The 24,316-nt window shown below is 45.2% G+C and overlaps 1 protein-coding gene across 1 annotated transcript; it reads right to left on the reverse strand.

Annotated features, from left to right (window-relative positions):
• Positions 1-1,712: 1,712 nt before the first annotated feature.
• On the reverse strand, positions 1,713-11,261 carry PLK2 (polo like kinase 2). Its single transcript, XM_033164024.1, has 14 exons — positions 10,933-11,261; positions 9,613-9,720; positions 9,309-9,425; positions 8,953-9,082; positions 8,568-8,655; positions 7,799-7,894; positions 6,756-6,954; positions 6,511-6,658; positions 5,828-5,925; positions 4,804-4,927; positions 4,124-4,364; positions 3,895-4,024; positions 3,685-3,795; positions 1,713-2,478 (listed from the first exon to the last, which is right to left on the reverse strand). Exons 1-14 carry the CDS (start codon positions 11,182-11,184, stop codon positions 2,287-2,289), a joined length of 2,034 nt encoding a protein of 677 aa, XP_033019915.1. The 5' UTR covers positions 11,185-11,261; the 3' UTR covers positions 1,713-2,286.
• Positions 11,262-24,316: the final 13,055 nt, after the last annotated feature.

Genomic DNA, 24,316 nt, shown 5'->3' on the forward strand with positions numbered 1-24,316 from the left:
GAGGGAAAGAGCCAGTGGTTGGTACTTTACTGCCACACAACTAATAAACTGGAACAGAGAGGAGGGTGATAAAAACAGAGTGGTGCTTTGACAGAAGGAAGCAGCAAATGTATATAGAAAGAGCTGGGATGGAAAATAGTAGAATAGAGGAAAGGAAAATGGGAGGCAATGGAATGAGAATGCTGAGAGGCATATGGGGAGGATTGCAAATAAAAAGCCATCTCCACTTGCGAGCTTCCAGCAGATTCTACCCTAAAAGAGACTTATGATACTCTGATATCCATAACGTTTTCAGGTTAACTGTGGAACTACTCCCTGACATAAGAAAATCACTGAGATGAAGAATTTAGCAATTTCCAAGAGGGATTAGATTCAGTTGCCAGCCATTTATGTCAAACCATCTCCATTTGCTGTCATTTTGTGACTGGTGGGCTTTGTAACTTCCAGCCTTCTCAAGTAGCCCCTGGGAAGTAGAACGTTTGAGGGGCACACACATCCCAATTAAGGTTAGTCCAGTGACCTAATTTTGGTTGCATCCTGTTAGGCAGTTGAACGCTCCCTCTGAGAAACATGATATGTCTCCATCTTTTGTGTGTCACTACTTTGTGAATCTAGGTAAGCAACGAACATTGTGCCTTCAATAAGACAATGCTCAGCTTCTCCATCAGCATTAAAAGGATGCAGATTCCACAAAACACAGATTTTATGAAGTTACCCCCCCCCCTTCAAGTACCGATTCATAGCTATTGGAAGTATACAAAAAGAGGGAGGTTTTAGTGCTTATCATGGATCTATACAAACAGAATCCAAGTGTCACCACTTTCGATGTGCCTGCTTCAGAAACTACTAAAACTGAGTAGCCTTCCCTTTAGCAGAAGTCTGGCTAAACCCTGTCTGCCATCTTGGCATTTTCAGGAAGCAAGGTGAATTCAAGGTTTTGACATATGGCTAATTTTCATGCTGACCAAAGTTTACCTAGAGATCAGCTGACATCAGCCCCCCCCCCTCCGCAAAAGGCTGAATAGAACCATTACAAAACACCCAACACCCTATGCTTGTTGGGAGGCTGATGGGAGCACCACACTTGCTTGAGTACTATGTTCTTGGAGTTGCACAATGGTCAGATGTCTGCAAGAGTTTACAAGCAAGAGATTCTCCTTTAAGCCAAAGTAGTAGGAAGAAGAGAGGTTTTTGTGCTGCAGGGACCAAGGTAGACATGGATACCATAAGAAACAAAATTTAGAGGACCTCAACCTGGTGTATTTAAAAAAGCCAATTTAAACTCTCTAAGGCAGACATTTAAATAATATTCAATGCAATCCTATTCATATCTACTCAGAAATTGACCCTACTGAGTACAATGGACCCACTTCCATGTAAACAAGTATTAGGATTGCAGCCATGATTTGTGGTGAACAGCATCAGTTTTTAAAAGTGTCAGGCTAATCTATGAGCCACATCCACCATGGTTTGTATAAATTGTGCAAAAGCTGGGCTGTTATCCAAGCAGATTGCAGACTCCTGCAGGTAGAAAATAAACCACTGTAAACGCTGGTGGAGGCCCATTCCACCTCATCAGAATTAGAAATCAACTATATTCCCTTTGGAACCAAATATTGACCTTGAACCTATTCTATCTTGCATGTTACATTTACCAGTTAGAATTAAATCCAGAGCTCAGAGGGAAAAAAGGCATATACTGAAACCAGCGCTTCAGGTTTTTCCCACTCTTTATTGCCAACAAATGTATATTTAAAATCACGGTTGCAAAAAAATGTATGTAATAAATACTTCACTTTGGGCTGTAATAAATAAAAAAAAATATTAACAAGGAATGCACTTTGCCAGCCACAAGTGTGATCAGTTCTTGGAAGAAATAAGAAAAAAATGTATGGCCATAGTTCACAGTTAAGCAGCCACAAGCTGCCCCAAATAGTTATTCGACAACAATGAGATTTCCCTCCCTCCCAATTCCTCAAGTGTTATTCACAGTTTTAAGTCCTCCATCAGAACTGTTCTCTGCAGAGCTTCAAGTCCAACTCATATCTTTCAAAAGGGAGTGAACCAAGGAAAGCTACACTCCAAGAGAATTCCTTGACACACCATTAATCCAACAAAGACGGCTGCAGTAGGCTCCATGTCTGGTACCAGCCCAGCACATAAGATATTCGTTCGTACCAGTCCCTACTCCTCACTCATTCATCAACATACTAGCTTTTTCCAACTGCCTCCGCTGTAGACTTCAGTGAGAGAAGTCCTTTTGGTTTTAGAAGAGTTCTTTTTAATTTAATTGCATCTTTGCAACAGCATATTCAACGCATATTCCATTCGCTGTTTTAGATCCAGGGAACAGCCAGACATCAGAAGGGTCGTCAAGCGAAACGTTGTCGATAACCTATCTTCATTGATATAAGTAAGCAAATATTCCTCATTTTGGTTGCATATGATGATTTTTGTGTGGTCATGGTAGAAGTTCACCTGCCAAGGAATTAAGAGTTGCTGTTTAATGCAATTGTTCCAACCTCTCAATGCACATTTCAAGGCACTGCTTTCAGTTTTTGGCAGTGTTCTGCAAGTATTTCGTGGACAGAGCCTTCCTTTACAGCCTAGATTAGAAGCATAATAAAAAATCCCTTTGCTCATGTGCTGCAGAATATTAAATCCCTAAAAGACAAAGCATCTCTTTGACTCTAAGCTCAATAGGGTCTTAATCAATCAAGATCACCTGCTTGAAGACAAAGATTGCAAGCCTTAATTTATGAAACGGCAACGCAATTTGGAAGCAAGTCTCCTTGAAGCAGAATTTACTTCTGCATAACACATTTAAAGGATGAAGCTGTTATGTATCCAAAAACACCCCTTAAGGAATAAAGGTATTTTGTTCATTTTTAGTTGGTAAGGCTTGTGTCCAGAATTTGAGAACTAAAATCACTGCAGACCTCAGGTAGCTTGAAAGCAGAGGAACACAGAAGGTTCTGGTGATGTATGGGAAGATCTCTTAGACCACAGGCTGTTAACCTGTGGCCATCCAGGTGTGTTTGACTAAAATGCCCGTCAGCCCCAGCTAAGATGGTCCATAGTAAAGGATGGCTGCTATAGTCTAGCTGCATCTGGAGGCCCACAGATTCACCATCCTCTTACTGGATCCTAGTGCAGGCATAGGCAAACTTGGCCCTCCAGATGTTTTGGGACTACAACTCCCATCATCCCTAGCTAACAGGACCAGTGGTCAGGGATGTTGGGAGTTGTAGTCCCAAAAATTTGCATATGCCTGTCCTAGTGCCTATGATGTCTTGTTACTCCAAACCCAACAGCCCCCTCCCATAATATAACAAACTAGGTATTACAGATGATACAATATCATGCAAGATGGGCTTTCTACAAGTTACATCTGTGTACACTTCACTTTTGGCCTTGGGATTTGTGAAAGTAGTACGTTTGGCCCTTCAAGCCATTGGCTCCTCATCTTTCACGGAGTCAGCTGAACAATAGCTTATTAACGCTATTTATGGTAAGTTACTATTGTCATCAAGTTGCGACAAGCTCCTTAGGTAGATAACACACTGTAAAAATAGTACACTCGCCATCTTAAGATCTAATCCCCACTGATTCCAGATAACAAGCCCCTACATGTTTTGAGCAAGCTGCATGTGTGGGTGGGCAGAGGGAGAAGAAAATGCCTACCTGGAAGGTGCCATCATTGAAGAGCATCATCAATGCCTTGTCAGATTTCAACCACTGTAAGAGGTAAAGTCTGGGCCTACGGACATCTGTTATACTGGGCAGATCACCTCCCTGAAAAGGAGAACACATAGTCTTGGTTAGAGCAGAGTTCATCAACACACAGGCTTTTAACAGCAAAGGATCCCAAGCCTTTTTATCCACATCACTTACATCCATGAGATTCTCCTCCATGTAGTGAGAGAAGTACTTCAAAACAGTTACTTGACTGATGAACTGTTCAGGGGCATCAGGAGCGGAAAACACTGAGCACTGACCAAGCTCTGCATAGTAATGGACTGTTCTGAAGGTAGAAAGAAAAAGAAGATTATTAAGTTCAAGTAGACACAGGAGAGGAAAGCGTCAAGTGACAACTTCGTTGTACATTGGTCCAGCCACTTACTTTTTGTCTGGAAGAAGACTCATGTGAGCACCATTGTTGAAGAGAACGCCCACTGTGTGGTCTGACAGCTGGTAACCGAAGCCGTATTTATTTGAGTAATCCACCCATTTCGTGACCCACTGGAAAGACGCAGCCAGTTGTTCTTTGGGAATGTGGTCAGATTCTGGCATGTTCTCCAGACAGCCGCGCAACACTCTAGCCACAGTGTCAGCCACGCTCCCCATAGTACTATCTTCAAGGCCTGGGTGAGGGCAAAGAAGAGGGAATGTTACAGAAATCACATGCAGAGTTGTCAACAAGCCTACCTCCTGTACGTTATTCATTGGCTTTCATCTCAGATTATGCCCCTAAAAGGCGGTTTGGCAATTTCTGCTACAAATTTGTACTGAAGTTCTCAGAGTTCCCAACAGAAAGAGAAGCTGTAAAAACTAGGTTTTAAAAGGGCTTTGGGGATTTATCTGCACTCCCACCAATTCTTGCAGTTCTTTGTGGGGAGGGAAGACATGACAGTCCCACAGACTCACTAACCAAATTTGTAGGTTTTTACTCTAGATTATTTGCTTGGCCATTTTGACAGGGGAGGAAGGATGTCTCTTTCCAGGCCCTAAATCTTACATTCTTGCTTGAAGTACAGACTAAACACATAACTGTCTACTTAACACCATGTGCATCATACTTACATTCGCTGCTGCTGCTACAGCTTCCCAATGTCCCCCGAACTATCATCCGGATAGCATCTCCGATTTGTTTGGTTTCTGCTAGCATGCCAGGTTTGGCTACAGTGGTGCTGGGAGGCTGGATCTCCTGAAAAGGCAGAAGATACCATGTTGTTAAGGACCATCAAGGACAGATTCTTGCACAATTCACAATCATGCTTCAGATTCCGTTTTGCAGGTACCCTGGTTGCTAGGCCTCACTAGGCAAGGTGCTTATCACTGATGAACAGGATACATGGAGGGCTATTGCCCGCAATGATGCAGTGTGCATTGTACATGCCACACAAACTCCCTTTGAGTTCCCTTTTAGGGAAGGCAAGGTCACCTAGCATCAGGAGGTGGAAGGCAGATGCTTGGCTTCAAGCCAAGCATCTCCAAGGACCTGAATTTTGATTTCCCTTCACTTATGTATCTAGGAAGAGGCTGTGATAAACCACTGGGGAAGATTTCAAACTTGTTCTGTCCTTTTGGCAACTTGAACTACCAAAAATCAAAATTCTTCTTGGTTGCAAACTGGGTCCCATTTCTTGAACAATGGAAATATGTTTTCTAGACAAGGCTTGGAAGAGCTTCTTGTGCTGTTTGTTCTACATTTTTATTTAGTTATGTTTCATTACTCTGCCTGTGTCTGCACACACACCAGGCCTGCTTCAGCTCCCAAACATGCTGGAGATTGCAAATGCAACTGAAGTTTCAGAACCGCTGGCTTATCCTGAGCTAAAAGTCTTCTTAAGGAAGAGGAGGGGCAGCTGACAGCATCTCAGGATTATGTAGTACGGAGACACACAGATGCAGGATGATTTGCACTAATGAGTTCTGGAGTCACAGAGATCCTGCGCAGATGTCAAAGGCTATGACAGCCGTGTCACAAGATTACGCCTAAGCTTCCTGAGCTCTCAAGGATTTCGCTAGCCGCTCGTTTTTACTTGTGTTCAGCAATACAAGCTACCCTGTTACAAAAAAAAGCCTAGCCAACCGATATACATACCTCCTCTGGTCTGTGTTTCAGGGGTTGATGGGTTATTGAGGTCTTTTTCAAGTCATGTCTAAGCTTGTATATTTCTTCATCTTCTTTAGCAAGCCGATCTGGAAGGGAGAAGAAAGCCACAGAAAATTTAGAGGGGGTTTTTCCCATCCAAGTGCACATGACTGTCTGGTACACAACACTACCTGCAGTTTCCCTTGACAAGACATGCAGTCTCTTCCTGGAGTGTTGCTTCCTTTGTATGTGCCTGATCTCACAGAGCTGAACGTGGCTCTTAAATTATAGAAAGAGTCGGCAGGCCAGGAACTGCAGCCAATAACAGGCTGGCTTCAAAAACCAACAATGATGCTTTAGCAGCTCTGCATTAAAAAGTTTAGCAGTGTGTATACACAAGATGCCAAGCCTTTAGAGGTGGCAAGAGATCAGCAGTTAAGTATTTGTTACAGATGGGCAGAGGATGGATTGGGATCTACTCGTAGAAATCTGGGTGATTCGTAAGATAGATGAGCAAGTTTTTGGACTCTGGATTACTTAATGATACAGCAACAACAAAAAGGGCTTCCCTCTCAGAAAAGATGTGTTCTTTTGCACTGATGGCTTAGTAAGAAACTAAATTGATCCTTCCAGCCTGAAGTCTGCCTACTGTAGTGCATAGATAGTAGCCAGGTATGAATATATCTGCTTACTGTGTGTGTCAAAATATCTTGCTTTTTCCTTCTTGCCCCCAAAGAGAGCTGCAGCTGCCTTCTTGAAGAAATTCTTAGCCGGGCTTGACAAATTGAAGTCAGGAACTGTATGACAACAACTAGCTGGAAGCCTCTCTGGAGTGAAGCCCTGAGGAAACAAGATGTACAAAAACGGGCTGTCAGCGGGCTGTCAGCTGTAGCTCTGAACAGAAGCGAAACAAACCAAGAGCAAGAATGCTACAAACCAGCAAGAAGAAGTCGTGTTGAACGATGTCATCTAAGCTGGGGCGGTCTTCCGGGTTTTTCGACAACATGCTTGCAATCAAGTGCTTTGCAGGAGGCAACAAAGATGATGGCAAGGAATATCTCGCTTCCCTTATACACCTGTAAGTTTCCTTCAGATTGGTTGTTTCAAATGGAGGCCTTCCGAGTAACATTGTATACCTGTTGGAAAAGGAAGTATACAATTCATTATTTGAATCACTGCCAAGGAATTTTTTTTAAAAAAATGTTTATAAGAAGGGTCTTAATTTAATTAGTCTTTAAGCGAAGAGCATCCATCATCACCACCATTACTAGTACTGGAAAAGGTTATATATGTCAGCTAAGTTTTGTAAGACGGGGCTGAACTGGGATCAAGAACATGCCACAGGTCTGTGCAAGGCCCAAGAATGTGTGGGTTTGGTAACCAATGCAGATTTAGCATCCTAATACTATGGGGCTGCAAGGAGTGGGAAGTGGTGCTGGAAAGGTCTATAGCTCATCAGTGGAACTGTTAAAGACTCTGCATGCAGAAGGTCTCTGGGAAAGGCATCCCATCCAAAGCCTTTGAGAAGCCTGCCAACTAGATGGGCATGACATCACCAGGCTGGAGGTGGACCTTAGACTGGTTTGACTCATTCTAAGAAGACTGCCCGCGCATGCAATAATATCTCCTGGTGAGATTGCTGGAGTGTGTGTTTAATGTGATTTCAAAGGGGGAGATGAGGTCAGGAGGTGAGGCTTCACAATACTTTGCATTGTTTTTTGCCCCCATATACAACTAGCACAAACAAAGCTTATTGTGCAAAGTAAGTCAAATCTTCAGAGTTCTGCGCAATCTGAATAGTTACAGGTCACAGGAGCGCAACTTGGGTAAGGTCCTTGTAGGTTACATAGACCAACCTCCTGCTCAGTGCAACTGCTCAAAGAGATGTGTTGAATGTCTGCTTGAAGACCTCAAGAAAGGCAAAGCCCACCCACTAGTTACACAGTTGTAGACAGGACCAAACACCAGCTATATACTCACATGACGCAGCCCAAGGCCCAAATGTCAGATTCACAGCCATGCCCTTGTTTGTTCAGAACTTCTGGGGAGAGGTAATTTGGTGTGCCACAGATGGTTCTGAAAAAGACAATTGAATGAGGAGTTAAAACAATTAGCTATCAGTTCAACAACAGTTAAGACTCTCACAAAAATTCAATGTTTGTCATACACTTTAGTGAAACCAATGCAATCCAATCCCAAATCAGTGCATTAGTTTGGCCCCCAAAGCTGTATGTTTTGGTTAAATACTATACAGGTCCCACCTTAATTCTTTGCTATATGCAAACAGCCTGTATCTGCCTTGCATACAGAAGGCTCCAAGTTTAATCCCTGGCATCTCCAGGTGAGGCTGTGTGAAACCTCTGCATGAACCCCTGGACAGCTGCTGCCAGCCAGTACAGACAACAGGGAATTACTTAGACCAATGGTCTGATTCAGTATAAGGAAGCTTCTTATGTCCCATGGTGGCAACTCACCATTAGCTATATAAGACTCCCTCCCCAAAAAATGCATATGGGCCTGAAAATAATGGGGGTTATCCACAAGCAGAAGAAGCTGACCCACTAAACTGTTACAAAAAAGGCCATTAAGAACATTGATCAGCTGTCAGATATCCTGCCTTGCAAGCCAATGATTTGAATGCATTATGAGAGCCAGTATCTCTCACTGCTATACATAACTAGAGATTGCAAATCCCAAGGCAGTTCTGCTGTATTTAGGTTGCTGCCCTCTTTCCTTCTCAGGTCCTTACCTTCGCCTGTGCTCCAGCGGTTCCAGCCTTGCTGCCAACCCAAAGTCACCCACTTTCAAGTCCATGGAATCGTTAATGAAAAAATTACCTGCAGACGCAAGGCGGAGAGGAAGAGGAAACCTGGTGAGTCCAATTCAATGTCATGACGTGTTAGACAAGTGCTGACTCGCGTCTAAAGAAGGCCAGCACATAGTTGGTGCTTTTGTTTTTTATGAATGAATACTTAGCGCTATTACTCAAGCACTCCAAGGCTCCACTGCCAGACAAGCTGATCCTATTCATTAATCCCCATGAACTGCAGTTTTTAAATAGCAGTTCAGTCTATGGGAAAGGAAACTGCTCTTTCAACATCTTATAAGCCCCGTGTCTTGGGAGATCAACATACCTAGCTTCAGGTCTCTGTGTAAGATCTCCTGTTCGTGAAGGTATTTTAATCCCGACACAATCTGCCTGAGGTAGTATCGCACTTCTGGTGCCGTCAACACCTTCCTTGCTTTCAATATGTGAGCCATAGACTGGTGAGAGGAAGAAAAGAGAAACCCACAGACAAGGTCACTCAGCTGAAACCACACAATAAGCATTAGCATTATGAAAAAGGCTGGGGAGGGGTGGGGATGAAAGGCAAGGAATTAAGGGCTGCCTCAAGAAACTATGGACAATACCTTTTACACATTAAACATTTTTACACTATCTGCCGATTCCATGTAAGTGAATATCGGATTTCTCCCCATGGATGCTCACCCTTCGGCTGCAATACTCCAACAGAATGTAAATGTTCTCTTTGTCCTCAAAGTAGTGGTAGAACTGCACAATGTGCCTGTGATTGAGCATCTTGTGCAACTCAATCTCTTTATCAATCTGGAAGAGGAGAAAAGGGCACACACAAACAAGAAGCAGGTTATTACTGGCACCTCAATGTCCACATGCCACCGCCGTGGGAAGAGGCAGGGCTTGTATGTGAGCAAACCACTGCAGAGGGAGAAAGGGAAGGGCCACCCAAGCACATAAAGAGATTCCTGAAAGGAGCGTCACAACACATACACACCTTTTCCCTTTGATGAGGTTTGGCTACTCGGCTGTGAGGAATGATCTTTGCAGCATAGACTTTGTTCGTGGTCAGATCCGTCATCTCGTAGCATTTTGCAAAGCCGCCCTGAAGAGACAAGGCAGAGGAGAAGAAGCACATTAGACGAGACAGCTGAGAAACTCCCCTCTGCCTCCCTCTTCAGGGAGCCCAAGTCAAGCAGGAAAAAATCGGAACTACCAAGGGACCATAACTGCAAAATAAAAAACCGGTGACAGTCTGCAGCCGAAGGACAGTCTGCAGTGTGCTCTCAATTCTCATTCTTTGCTAATCAAATTAATGCAGAGCCCTGGATGCTAAAGAGAGCCCCCCAGGCAAGCTCTCTCAACCAGTGATCAAAAATATGCAACAAAGGTACAGACAAATGCCTGTAAAAGGCTTGAGGACTAGCAACATAAACCTGTAAGGAGATGTTCTATGCCAATAAAGATATTGTATTATTATTATTATTGGAGATGTCAAAACCCTCCCCAACCGCCTCATGTGTGAAGCAGGCAAATCTCCTACAGATTCTTATTTTCTGACAAATGCACACACATTTATCCATTTTTGCCATAAGCGCTCAAGATGAAAGGCACAGCAACCGACAGTTTTCTGCTGCATGTAATTGGGAGAAGAACAGCTGACAGACATGTACATTCATCACACACACGATAGCTGCCCTCCCTCTCCATGCAGCTATCCGTGTGGAGCCTTCTCCTCTTTTGTTTAGCAGCCCTTTAAGGTTGGCAGCTTATGCATGCACCAGCCTCCACAGGTAACAGCCTACTTCGACAGGTGCCGTAAGTGATCCGCAAACGTGAGAAAACACAACCGATAAAAACACAGGGGGCTGCAAATCAAGCCAGCAGGACATAAGGACTCAAGATAGTGCAGCACAGCCCCGATGAATGGAACACTGGATGTAAAATGCCCTCTTTCTGAGAAGCAAATTTATTTGGAATTTTGCAAAGGAAGGGAAATGAAAAGGAGGGGGTGCTATTAATTATTATTATTATTGTTAATATTTTATTTATACCCCACCCATCTGGCTGGGTTGCCCCAGGTACAGAATGGGGAGGGGCAGATCAGAACTAGAGGCTCAGATTAGGGAGGGCGCGCCTGCGTGCCAGAAATGCCAAAACGCACTAGCAAAAACACACACAATCAAAATAAATCGATGTTGGGAGGGAATCTATGCGACCCCCGACCCCACCCCGACGTTACAACCAGCTTTGCGCACCAGTGACAGATCCACGAGACGAGTCCCTAAAACTGCCGCCGCCGCCGCCGGACATTTACCTTTCCCAGCACTTTGCCGCGGCAGTATCGCCTTCCCGTGGTGGGGTCGGTAATAATCCGAGAGATCTCGGTGGCCGAGTGCGGGTGGTGGTGATGCTGCTCGGCCGCCGACTCCGCCGCTTTCTTCCTTCGCGATTCCCCATTGCAGGACTTTCCCAGCGCCTGCTCGCCCATCTTGCCGCTGCTGCTGCCGCTGCCACCGCCGGCTGCTGTACTGCCCGGCTGGTAAGCGATAGTCCTCAATAAATCCATAGTCCCGTCGGCAGGCTTGTCCCAGCGAAACAAACCCCGCTCCAGCTTCCAACCCGCACCCAAGCTGCTGCTCCGCCGCCGCTGCGCCGAACGCTCGCTCTGCGAAACTGCGGCCGCCTCCACGGCCTTTTATAGCGCGGGCAGGCGCTCCGCCCCGCGAGCCTCGACGTCACAATGCACCGCCTTCCGGAGCGCAGCGGCGACCTATGGCGGGCAGCGCGTTGTCCGGCCGGCAGCGCGGGAGACCCGATGGAACGCTGACGGCGACGCGCGTTAAGCAGCACTTGGGAACGCGCGCCCGCCGGAGCCTTCAAAGAAGCGACACGCCCCTGGGGAAAAGAGGCAACCGCCGGCCCGAACGCCCCTTCCCAGTCAACGCGCGCTTCCTTAGGAGTAAGCCACGCCGCCGGACCTCTTTCTGAGGAAACACTCCAGGTTTTCACTGCGGTGGGTGATCCACAGTACAACCCAGCCGCGCCAAGGCCAGTCAGCTCCTGTATAACCCTTTAATGTTGGCCCGGCAATTGACAACGCGACGACCGGATAGAGAAATAGGGACCCCCAGCCACAACGGCCCCTGGTCCCTTTGTTCCTTTGAAAAGCTGCATAGCAAAAGTCCAAGCTGGCACCTTGCCTGCCATGGCCCCTGCAAGCCGCCTCAAGGCCAGTGGGGAGAATTCATCAGCTCCCTATAAGGAACAATGACATAGGTAGGTTTGAGTGACGATTCAATAGGGGGAGGGGAGGCATTACCCTGAGCCCCGCCCCTCAGTTTCCCCCTCTCAGATTAGCTTTCCTTGCAGTTCCTCCCTTCACTTGTTTTTAGAATACAGTACAACTCCCAAAGCAACACAAGAATAGCCCTGGTAGCAGCTATATAACCCAGCTACATGTCCTCACTGTGGCCAACCAGACACCTGTGGGAAACCAGCAAGTGGGACCTGAATGCAGCAGTGGCTGGGGCTCATGGGAATTGTAGTCCAAATCAAGTGGAGGGTACCAGGTTGGGGAATGTGTTAACCCAGTCCTGCTCTCCCCTTCTTCCTCATCTCTACTGAATGGGACTCGTGGCCCTGATAGCGCCATTGACCTTACATATATACCGGGTATGCCATTCCTTCCTTCGAATGATACCTGTCCGTGAGTCAGCCCATTAAAATGGGCCTCCGTGCATACACTTTTAATGGGAGGGGGGGCACACATGGTGTCCCAAGGCTTCAATGGACAGTGTGGATGTTAAGCCAAGATACACTCTGTGCAGGCCAGGAGCTTGTTTGTGTACTGAAGGTGCCCTTCACCACCCCAAGGAAGGGCAACAGCTGCAACACGAAGGGATAAACTCCAGGATTAACATCCCAGGTGCCAAGAGAGAGAGAGAGATGAGATGCCTTCATTCGCTTCCCTCGTTTTCTCTCCATCTGGCTTTCTGATGAACAGCCCATGTGGTGAACACATGCCAGGCTTATGAGGCCCAAATGAACGTGCCTGAGCCTTGCAGCACTGATTGCGATTTGGGATACGGAGAGGAGCGGCGTGGTATCCATGTACTACACGCTAATCAAGCCAAGGTCATTCAAGGACAAAACCCAGCCTGGTGGTACTTCTTCTTGGACCAGGCACTGCCTCTGTCTTCTACAATGACATGGAAGGACATTGGCAGTGGCACTGAAAAGGCAGTTTTTTTAAAAAAAAAAAAAATCAAAAGTGGAATATTCACATTTCCCTTCAAGCATGAAAATGGGGATGGCGGGTAGAAATGCCACATGCTAAGAGAGATGTAACCCCCCCCCCCCGGCACACCCAGCAAATTCAGTCCTTTCCTTAAAAAAAGGATCCCTTTTCTCATTGGAATCAGACAGATCACAGTTCTTCTATTAAAATTGCCCCATGCAAAACCAGCCACCTCCTCGGGACTCTCGATAATAAAACTGGATGTCCCGGGGGGGGGGGGCTAAAACTGCAGGTTTTTTGTTTTGTTTTCTTGAAACAATAGCAGGGGTTCAGCCTGGCAAAACAGCGGCTTAATAGAGACCAAGTGCAGTAGAATCATCTTCTGTGCTCTGTCTTGTGTCTTACTGACAGATCTCCTGGACTCAGTATCTTGGCTGCAGAAGCTCTGCCAATCAGCAGTCCCTGAGCTTAAAGATCTAGCTGTTGCTAAGTGGGTTACCTGCTGCAGATCTGGGATGAAGCCAGTGCTTCTTTCACCATGGTGAGTTTTGAAGAAACCAGCAGTGACCTCTAGCGGCATATGCTGTTTAGTGCACATGCTAGTCAGGGCAGCAGCGTCCTGGGAAACTGGATGATATGATCTAATGGCCTGGCAAAGCCAAGAGGCCAAATTACCAACTGTGGCATGATAATTGCTACTTATTTGGCCTCGATCTTGCAAGGATCTATGTGTGAAAACAAATAAAACCAAACCCTTGCCCTTGCTTCCCAGCCACCGACTGTAGGTTGGATGACTAGGCAACATGGAAGTTTGTTTTTAATCTTTTGTCCAAGCAGGTGGAAACCCAGCTTGCACACCTGAATTATGTAAATCAGCGTTGCTCAATTAACAAAGTACTCAAATTGGGAGTTCTCACTTCTCATGGGCACTTGGCAGCAGAATGTGGCCACCATGCACCAGGGTATCTGTTGCGAGTATACATATGTGCTGAGATAAGGAGCGATAGCTGTCAGGACTTTTGGACAAAGAGACGGTGGTTATGGGAGGAGGAAGGAAGAGGCAGAAGCTCAGCTAGGACTGTGCACTTGTGGTCCCTTCCAAACTCTACAATTCTAGGATTCTTTGACTTGATGAAGTTCCAAATCTGGCTTAGACATGAATTTCAGTGGCTGATCTTGGCCCCTTCACGTGTTGTGGAAGGAACTGCTGGCCCTGATATTGTATCCTTAGGCTAGCCCTGCTCATGCATAGGGCTTCCATTGCAGACACACCTCCATGCTTAGCACGTGAAAGGGCTAGTTCAGGGACACAACATTGGTTGGAGGCATGGCCAGTGGTGTGGATGCAGTGCATGAGAGGGCCCTGCACACAAGTAACACATGCATATGGCTGGTCTCTTAGCTTAAACTACATTGATGGGGATCTGCTTGCACTAAAAAAAATGTAAGCAGTATCATGCTACTTTAAATAGGCATGACTTCCCTAAAAGAATCCTGGGTGCTGTGGCTGGTTAAGGTTGCTGAGAGTTGTTTGGAGACCCCTGCTTCCCTTCCAGAGCTACAGTTCTCAGACTGGTTTAACAATCAATCCCTTTTCCTCTGTGAATTCTACACCCATGAGGGAAACCCTGGATTTTCAGAGTTACAAGATGAGAATCATGTACTAGAGGCTTGAACTCCATTCAAAATTCCAGAATTGGGCCATCACGAATGATGATGACATTACTAATACCTCTGTCTTTGTGATGTCAACAGAGATGTATGTGATCCTTCTTGCCAAATATACAGTGATCCCTGTAAGTTCCAGAGCTGAACTAGCAGATCAAAAAGGTAAGTGTGGTTTGCCTAATCTTGGCCCCATGTCAAGTTCCCTACAAGCAGGACTGGGATGAGAGCAATGACGCTTATTCCCTCTGCATCATGCAAATTAGCTCCAAGGCGCAGCAGGAAACTTAGTATGGCTGTTCTACTAAGATTTCCTTAGAAACATGTTCAGTGTGATCAGTTTGGCTTATCCTCACGTGTGTTGAAGATTCAAGTGCTACATATAAGTTTTTTTTAATGAAGAGAGGTACGGTAACTCGCAACTTACACACATTTAACGTGTGTCTTCAGCTTTACGTCAGCGTCAAAAATATTTTTAAAATTGTTTAAAGGGAGGGAGCGCCCAGGAAAAAAATGATTTTGGAAACCCCACCCATCACTGAACCCAATTTGTTTTAGCTATGAATGATTTTGCCTGTATGTGCTACTCCTGGAACATAACCATCATGTAAGGTGTGTTGCCTGCACATTTTAAACACAGGAAGTGTTAAATGTGTTTTCACTGATATCAGCCAAACATTGCATAGTATCTCCCTCTTACCATAATATCCTCTAATAGTGCACTGAGCCAGTGAGTGCTGATGGCTAATTTGTTTGTTTGGGGAAACCCTGGATTTTCAGAAGTACAAAAATCTTTTTTCTTTTTTTTTAAATAAAGCCTAAAGATGCAACCTCCTCCTTGCTTACACAACTAAACAGCCAGTGAGGACATGAGATGTTGAGTCTCAGTTGGTTAAAAGGGGTGGGGCAGAGAAAAGGAGGAAGTGTAATGGAGTGTTCTGGGAGAGGGCATGGCTGGCTGGAAGTTTGCAACCCTGAACGGAAACATGTTAGCTAGGAGATACAGATATGCTGTTGTGCCATGTATTTTTAATCACACTGGAAAGCATTTTTGCATATGTCCTTAGATTGATGTACTGAGGCATATAAGGCACATGGGTGAATTTCCAGAATGTACAGTGGTGTGTTGGAAGTTACATACCCATCCATTCCAATGGGCCCATTCACCCACTGCAGCAGTTTACAAGAAGATCTCTATTTTTGGCTAATGCCACCATAGAGGGGAAATCATTAAGTGCAACGAGAATGCAGAATGCTGAAGTTAAGAAAGCACAATCCTCATTCATCGAGTATTTTAAAATCCTAAGCAAATAAGTAACAAATCATATGCCCCACAATGTTCAAACTAGAATAAAAGAAAAAGAAAGGACTAAAATCAGGGGGACATAAGAAAAGTCTGCTGGATCAGGCCAGTGGCTTATCTAGACAAGTATTCTGTTACCAAATTGGCCAGACAGATACCTATGGGCAGTCTCCTCTCCTGTGTTTTCTAGCAAAGGATATTCAGTGGCATTTCTGCCTCTGACATGGAGGTAGAACAGAGCCTGCTGCCCAGCTTGGAGATGCAGGAAGGTGCTTAATGCATATTAAGGAGTAACTAATCCATGCTAAGTGATATTGACCAAGTTCCCCAATGTTCTGTTCTTGGCTCTGGCACCAAAGCTTCTTACCATGTTTTCTGTGCCACCTGAACCTGTGTGTTCTGTTCCTTTGCTTTTGAGGCCTCTGTATTCAGTTCTTGTGCAGGTAGACACAGCTTCGGCTGGTTTTCTCTCTGAGCACATCTTTCTGGAGCTGGGAAGTCACTCCTTGGGGAAAGAATTTTCCGACACTTTTTCTGAAAAGTTTCTTTTTTTCTTTTGAAGCTCAGATAAATAATAATAATAATTTATTATTTATACCCCGCCCATCGGGCTGGGTTTCCCCAGCCACCCTGGGCGGCTTCCAACAGAATGTTAAAATACAATAATCTATTAAACATTAAAAGCTTCCCTAAACAGGGCTGCTTTCAGATGTCTCCTAAAAGTCTGGTAGTTGGTTTTCTCTTTGACATCTGGTGGGAGTGTGTTCCATAGGGCAGGTGCCACTACCGAGAAGGCCCTCTGCCTGGTTCCCTGTAACTTGGCTTCTCGCAACGAGGGAACCGCCAGAAGGCCCTCGGCGCTGGACCTCAGTGTCCAGGCAGAATGATGGGGGTGGAAACGCTCCTTCAGGTATACTGGACCGAGGCCGTTTAGGGCTTTAAAGGTTAACACCAACACTTTGAATTGTGCTCGGAAATGTACTGGGAGCCAATGTAGGTCTTTCAAGACCGGTGTTATGTGTTCTCAGCGGCCACTCCCAGTCACCAGTCTAGCTGCCGCATTCTGGATTAGTTGTAGTTTCCCGGTCACCTTCAAAGGTAGCCCCACATAGAGCGCATTGCAGTAATCCAAGCGAGAGATAACTAGAGCATGCACCACTCTGGCAAGACAGTCCGCAGGCAGGTAGGGTCTCAGCCACCGTACCAGATGGAGCTGGTAGACAGCTGCCTTGGACACAGAATTAACCTGCGCCTCCATGGACAGCTGTGAGTCCAAAATGACTCCCAGGCTGTGCACCTGGTTCTTCAGGGGCACAGTTACCCCATTCAGGACCAGGGAGTCCTCCACACCTGCCCACCTCCTGTCCCCCAAGAACAGTACTTCTGTCTTGTCAGGATTCAACCTCAATCTGTTAGCCGCCACCCATCCTCCAACTTCCTCCAGGCACTCACACAGGACCTTCACCGCCTTCACTGGTTCTGATTTAAAAGAGAGGTAGAGCTGGGTATCATCCGCATACTGATGAACACCCAGCCCAAACCCCCTGATGATCTCTCCCAGTGGCTGCATATAGATGTTGAAAAGCATGGGGTAGAGGACAGAACCCTGAGGCACCCCAAAAGTGAGAGCCCAGGGGTCTGAACGCTCATCCCCCACCACCACTTTCTGAACATGGCCCAGGAGGAAGGAGTGGAACCACTGTATAACAGTGCCCCCAGCTCCCAACCCCTCTAGATGGTCCAGAAGCATGTTATGGTCGATGGTGTCAAAAGCCGCTGAGGGATCCAGCAGAACTAGGAAACAGCTCTTACCTTTGTCCCTAGCCCGCCGGAGATCATCGACCAGCGCGACCAAGGCAGTTTCAGTCCCATGAATAAAGGCTTTCCTAGCCTCATGTAGGTCAGATATGTTAGCGTTGTCTCTTTGCCCCTGTTTTTTGAGAAGAGGGTGCCTATACAGTGAAAAGTTGGAAATAAACGGAGAATGAAATGACACCCTTTGTTAGACAAGGAGGAAATCGCTCGGACTCATGCCTAGAAAATGTGGCTAAGCGGAAAACCACTCGTACCCATGCTTTCTAGGCACAGGAGAAGCAAAGTGTGGAGGAGCCCTTATTCAAGGCTTTCCTTGTTCAGAACTTTCAGGTACATTTATCAATAAGCTGTCTTGTAGCTCCCCCTGGCGTCCGACTCACATAATGCTATCTCTTCAGCCTGCTGTACTATACTGTATTAAATTAAACTGTTTCATCTGTGTTGTTGTTGTTGTTTAGTCTCGTCCGACTCTTCGTGACCCAATGGACCAGAGCATGCCAGGCACTCCTGTCTTCCACTGCCTCCTGCAGTTTGGTCAAACTCATGTTAGTAGCTTCAAGAACACTGTCCAATTATCTCGTCCTCTGTTGTCCCCTTCTCCTTGTGCCTTCAATCTTTCCCAACATCAGGGAAAGGGATGTCTTCTCTTCTCATGAGGTGGCCAAAGTATTGGAGCCTCAGCTTCAGGATCTGTCCTTTCAGTGAGCACTCAGGGCTGATTTCCTTAAGAACGGATAGGTTTGATCTTCTTGCAGTCCGTACCTCACTCCAAATATATTGCCATTTGATTTTTAAAATGTTCACATGCCTGAAATTTTGAAATTGCATTTATGCAGTTTTGTAATTACTTTTTAATACAAAACATTCCTGAGCACGCTGCAACTTTCTTTCCCCCTCAAAAGAAGGCATCAGAAGTTAAGAGCTGTACATCTGGCCTGAGCCAAATCCTTGATCCTGAACCAAATCAGGTCAATTTGGAGTTTGTCCAGAGTATGTTGAAGCAGCCCCAGATCACCTCAGGTTGGGTCCACCCTGTGCAATCCAGGGCTGTCAAATGGAGGGGCAGTAAGGGAGAGGAGGAGGAGACTATGCAGGCAGAGATTCTCACCTGTATAATCTACTTCTTTCCTGCCTCTCCACACCACTCTTGTAATGTTTAACTAGGCTTTAAATTCCTAATTAAACATTAGGGCTGTGCAAGGTCCCCAATTTAGTTCAGGAGCCAGGTTCGGATAGATTCGTCTGGCCTTGATCAAAGCCCAGCCTGCATTGCCAAACTGGGAGTTGCTTGCACCGCTCTAGCAGAAATGGCTACACTCATTTACGGTACTTAATTTTATTTATTTTTATCGCAATTATATTTCATCTTTCTTTCCTCCAAGGAGCGCTATTCACTTGGCAGTAGATTTTACCACCTGCACATTAGTTTACATTCCCAAGAATGCTGCAAAGTTGATCCCTAATATTCCAATTTGTCAGATGGTAGTGATAATGTATAATGGCTTACTCAAGTCAGACTTCTTCCACACACTGCAGATATTTGGATGTGGGAGTTCAGTGCTTAATTTCCCTGTTAATTGCTTCTGGGGGTGGGGAGTGGGGAATCAATCTGCAACCCTGTTAAACCTAGAAAACCATGCAACCAAAAGGAAATATCTGTGTGCCAGAATAGTGCCCCACATTTTGTTGCTTGGGGGGAACATTTAAGCTCTCCCTTTTTAGTTTTTGTTAACATAATCCGTGTTGTTCAAAACACTGCAGTGAGAATGAAAAACACTAGAAGGGATAAGCCTCAGCGAATGAACTGCAAAGGCTTCAGGGAAGACACATGAGTGGCAGATGTCATAGCATGAGACCCAGCAAGGAGCTCAGGAACTTGCCTCGGTTCCAAAGCTGGACCATTGTGTCTGCACATCATTACGTTCCTTTGAGAACATTTATAAAGTAGTCAAGTGCACAGCAAGGAGATGGTGTCGGGGCACTTTGGAAAGATGCCTGAATAGCCAATTAAATGAAAAGACTTTATCTGCTGCAACAGATGCTCTGCTGCCTTGGCCTTGCTTGCAACTTGGCTGGGCTGGGGAGGGTTAAAGAAACAGCCATCTGCTAGTTTGCCATGTCTGTGAAAAATGAGAGATAATTTCCTTATCGCATTGAACATTAAGAATCGAGGCAAGTGAAAATGAAGAGAACGACAGAACCTGCATTGAAGGTATTCTCCCCCCCCCCCAGGACAAGGCCCATTAAAGTAGAACGGAGCCTATAAAGAAAGTAGAGGGGCTTATCAATTATTTCTTTACTTTTGAAAATAATCAGTAATGACTTCATTTTTTTTGCCATCCCAGGCAAATGCAGTGGACAACAGAAGCAAAAGCTGGTTTCTTCCACAAGCCTCCTATTTTCATATCAGTTGAGTAAGCAGTGAGGATTTTACAACCATACACCTGCAGTCCACTCCTGTGTTTACTTAGAAACAACCTCAATTTCGATAAATATACTTTTACTCAGTGTGATTAGAATTCCAGACTAAAGTAAGATGCCATTAATGGCAGCTCCTACTGAATCAGAAAAGGTGGGATCGTTTTAGAGGTACAGATAAAAATCAGTATCTGGCTGAGTTAGGCAGAGGGCCATAGCTCATTGGCCAAGCAGCTGGATTGCTTGCAGAAGGTTCAATCCCTGGCAACTCCAGGTAGGGCTGGGAGAGATGTCCCTCTAAAATCCTGGAGAGCTGCTGCCAGTCAGTGTAAACAATACTGAGCTAGATGGACCAACAGTCTGACTCAAGTAAGACAGCTTCCTGGGTTCCTAATCCAGCAAAAAGCAGCTTAATATGTGCCCTCTTTCAACTATTGTTGTATAGCATCACAGCCTTCAGTGCTTGGCCAAGACTGTTTGTCACCTGCCTCCTTCCATTCCAGCTGTTGGCTATTTTCCCTGAGTCATGCAGCGCTTTCGCCCTCAAAACCCTAGGGAAGAAGTAGACTCCACACACAAGACTTTGAAGATGACTCTTTACTTTCAGAATGCCAACTATTACAAGCAGTATTATACATATATACCGAGTCCAACGCAATGCTTTTCATTCTCTTGAGCCCAAGAGAGGGTCTTCTTGCTTCTTGCTGCTAAAATTCACTTGAAGCAGTCCCTAAATTATAGCTTGTCTGTCCTCACCAACTCCTCCAGACACAGCGTCTTCACACACTCGGTGAAACAACCAGCCAACCTCCAGCTCCCACCCCCTCCTATCGCTACCTAAGACACACACATGCTCACTTTTAAAGGGAGTTAACAATTGACGAGACAATGATTCAGCATTTCTGTGACCTTAACTGGAGTCACAAGATTTTGCAGATGTTGCATTCCATTACATAGGGTTTTTTTTGGGGGGGGGAGGCAATACAATTTATCCTTTGTAAAATACTTGTTCTAACAAATACTGTACAAATCCCAACACCAGCTACTTGTTGGGACATCTTGATTGCTTCTATACAGTTCTAAATGTCTTGTTTCGCTCTTGAACTCCTGAATGGCGACTCGTGAGCACAGAGTCTGCTTCTAAATCTGTACCTCTTTGTTACTTACAAGTAAGAGCCTCTGTCTGCATCTGTTGGAAGAAGCCAGGTCACATACATACCTTGCCAGGTTCTTAAAAGGATTGTAGAGATGATATAGGTGAAACAATTTTTTAAAGCATGAACAGTTCTAAGTGCTAAAAGTATATACACGCCAAGCACTATAATCACACTGGTTATGTCTTGTTAAAATTAGACCATTTAAAGAGACATCCAAGAAATCTTCTGATACATTCTCAGCTGAAATAATTCTCATCCCGACTTGTAAACGGCAGGGCTCTCCAAAGTTCAGACGGTTGGATTTCTACACAACAGCTGTGCAGCTGTTAATCATTTGTTTCTGCAGAATCTAGATGTCCTCCCAAAGTGAAGGAGTCTATCTATCCCAGGGCTATCACATTCTCCCAAACACTCTGAATGCAATATTTCACCCTTGGGAAAATGTGGGATCCATTATCTAACCCTTTAATAATAATAAAAAAGCAACAAAACAGTAACAAGACCTCCAGCTATATCAGTTTATTAACCTTTTGCTTTAAAAATAAAATAAAATAAAATACTTCATTGAAGCCTGTCCAACCAACTGAAGAATGCACATTTGTTGTGCTTTGTTTTAAAGCAGGGAATGCAGACTTCTGCACTCCCTGCAACAATGCAACTCCCCATGCATTATATGGCTGTGAATTTGGGTGGGGGATAGGCTATAAGCCTGAGCCCCCTTCTAATTCCTGGATCCAGCACAGACTCAGTTCCTGGAACAGCCAGGCTAGCTTCCTGGTGAGGTAATGGCCCTTTAAGCACGGGTCATTAAGGTAACAAAGGAAGTGGCTCTGAGACAGATTTCAAATGGGTAGGGGCTCCTCCCTCAACTCACTGGTGGTTAGAAAGGCAAAAAGGCCAGAGTAGAGATATGTGAGAGCTAGTAGCCACAGGCTGCAGGCTGGGCAGCTGAGGGACAGAGCCATGCCTGACTTCTGCTGGAATCCAAGCCTGTGGCTATGGGACAAGCAAGACCCTCTTGGGGTGTTAATCCTGTGAGCCCCTCCATCGTATTTCCTGGTAGTGCAGGACCAGAGCACCTATGAAGATATAGTGCTAGGCAAACCACCTATTGATCTCTTTTAAGCCAAGCAGGGTTAATCACTTTTAAGTCCCTTTTGTATTGATGTGAGTAAATTAAGCACATGCTTAATGCTCCCATTGAAATCATTCAGACAGCACTTAACTTTGGCCCTTTTAAAAAAAAATCACTTGGAGATTTCCCATGAGTCAGGGACAGGCAGTGATATATTTGCACTCCCCCCCCCAACCTTCTGTTTAATGCCCCTAGTTGAAATCCTGGGGTGTTTTTCCCCCCTTCCCTCTGCTGTGATAGGCTCCAGTTTTATATCACCCACTGAAAAGGATGGGGTTCTCTTTCTATCTTTCACTCCGGATTCTTCAGCAGTGTAGCTTGGGATATGCCTTTTATTAAAGTGAGTTTTTTAGGGCAGGGAAAATCTCTGGAGCTTGAAGGAACTCAATTGATTTTTCCACTCCTCAAAAGAGTAATCGTCAAAGCCTTTAAAAGGGGGTGGGGGCTTGGAAGAGTAATGCAAACTGAAACACCAGCAAAATCATAAAACCAGGAGGCCTATACATCTTCCTGAGCCTATTTGAAAGACTGAGCAGCCCTTAATGAAAGATGCAGACTGGCTATTATAGATCAGCCTTCCACCGCATTCTGAAATGCAGACAGTGTTGTCCCCTAATTGTGTTTAATAGTTAAGACACAGGTGGAAACATGAGAAATAATGCGTAGGAAGCAGCTGCATTTGAATTGTTCAGAAGCAGAGAACAAAGAAGAGTGGAATGTCTGATAAGAAAAGAGCTGCCGTTATTATTTTGCAGCTTTATAAACCACAGCCGAAAGCTACCAAAGTGGTATGCAGTAATATTATTGTTTTATTATTTATTCAATTTATATATACCCCCTTTGTCCAAAGATCTCAGGGCAGTGTACAACATTAAGTACAAAATTCCTGCAGCATCATAGTAAAAACATAATAAGGCAACTCCCAGTTTATCCCTTGGATTATGTTCCAAGGCACCACGTGTTTAAGCGAAATCACATATATTTGAAACACCAATGAAAAATCCTGCAAACACCGTGTTCTGGCCCTGTCCCATTCCACCACTTTTTGTGGTGTTTTTGTCACATTTTCAGGTCACTTCCAGGGTTGGCGCGGTCACACACATATTGAATGCACATAAGTGTGTGTGGGGCGGCGGCGTTTTGCCTGTACACAGCGTAATAATACACGGCATAGTAACAAAATATCATAATAACCCCCCCCCCCCACACACACACACATTTAACAGGCCATAGATTACTTAATGGCCAAAGACCTAGGTAAAAAGGAATGTTTTCACCTGGGGCCTAAAGACATGTAATGATGGTGCTAGGGGAGCCTCTCTGAGGAGGGCATTCGACAGATGGGGAGCCACCACAGAAAATACAACAGGTAACAGACTCATAAGACATTTATAATGTTCTGAGTATCGAGGAGTTAACACTCTGTGCCAAGTGGAAATGGACCTTGGCTAAAGGTCACAGAACCTTCCCACCATGCCTGAAACAGCTTAGGACCCCGAAACCTCAAGCAGTCTCTCCCCTGTGCTCATCATCTGCAGCCTTTCTTTGTGTGCCTCCTCCACTTAAGGTCTGGAGGGTGGCAATATGATAATGGGCCTTTTCTGCGGTGGCTTCCTGCCTATTGAATGCTCTCCCCAGGGAATCTCACCTGGCACCTTCATTGCATATCTTTAGGCGCCAAGTGAAGACATTTCTCTTCGCCCAGGCCTTCAGCTGATTAACGTTCTATGGCTTTTTAAAATGTGTGTATGGAGTGGGGAGGGTTATTGCTTTGTTTTTGTTTTATTATGTATTTTATATTCTCATTTTGTATTTTTCTGTTGTGAACTGCCCTGGGACCTGTGGATGAAGGGTGGTCTGCAATTTTAATAAACAATAATAATAACAAAAATAATAATAATGCGGCATCATGGTGAAAGGAGCCTCTCCTTCTCATCTTGTAGCCTGGAAACACAGCGAGCCCTTTGC

Source organism: Lacerta agilis, chromosome 11, assembly GCF_009819535.1.
Source record: "Lacerta agilis isolate rLacAgi1 chromosome 11, rLacAgi1.pri, whole genome shotgun sequence".
Taxonomy (NCBI): Eukaryota; Metazoa; Chordata; class Lepidosauria; order Squamata; family Lacertidae; genus Lacerta; species Lacerta agilis.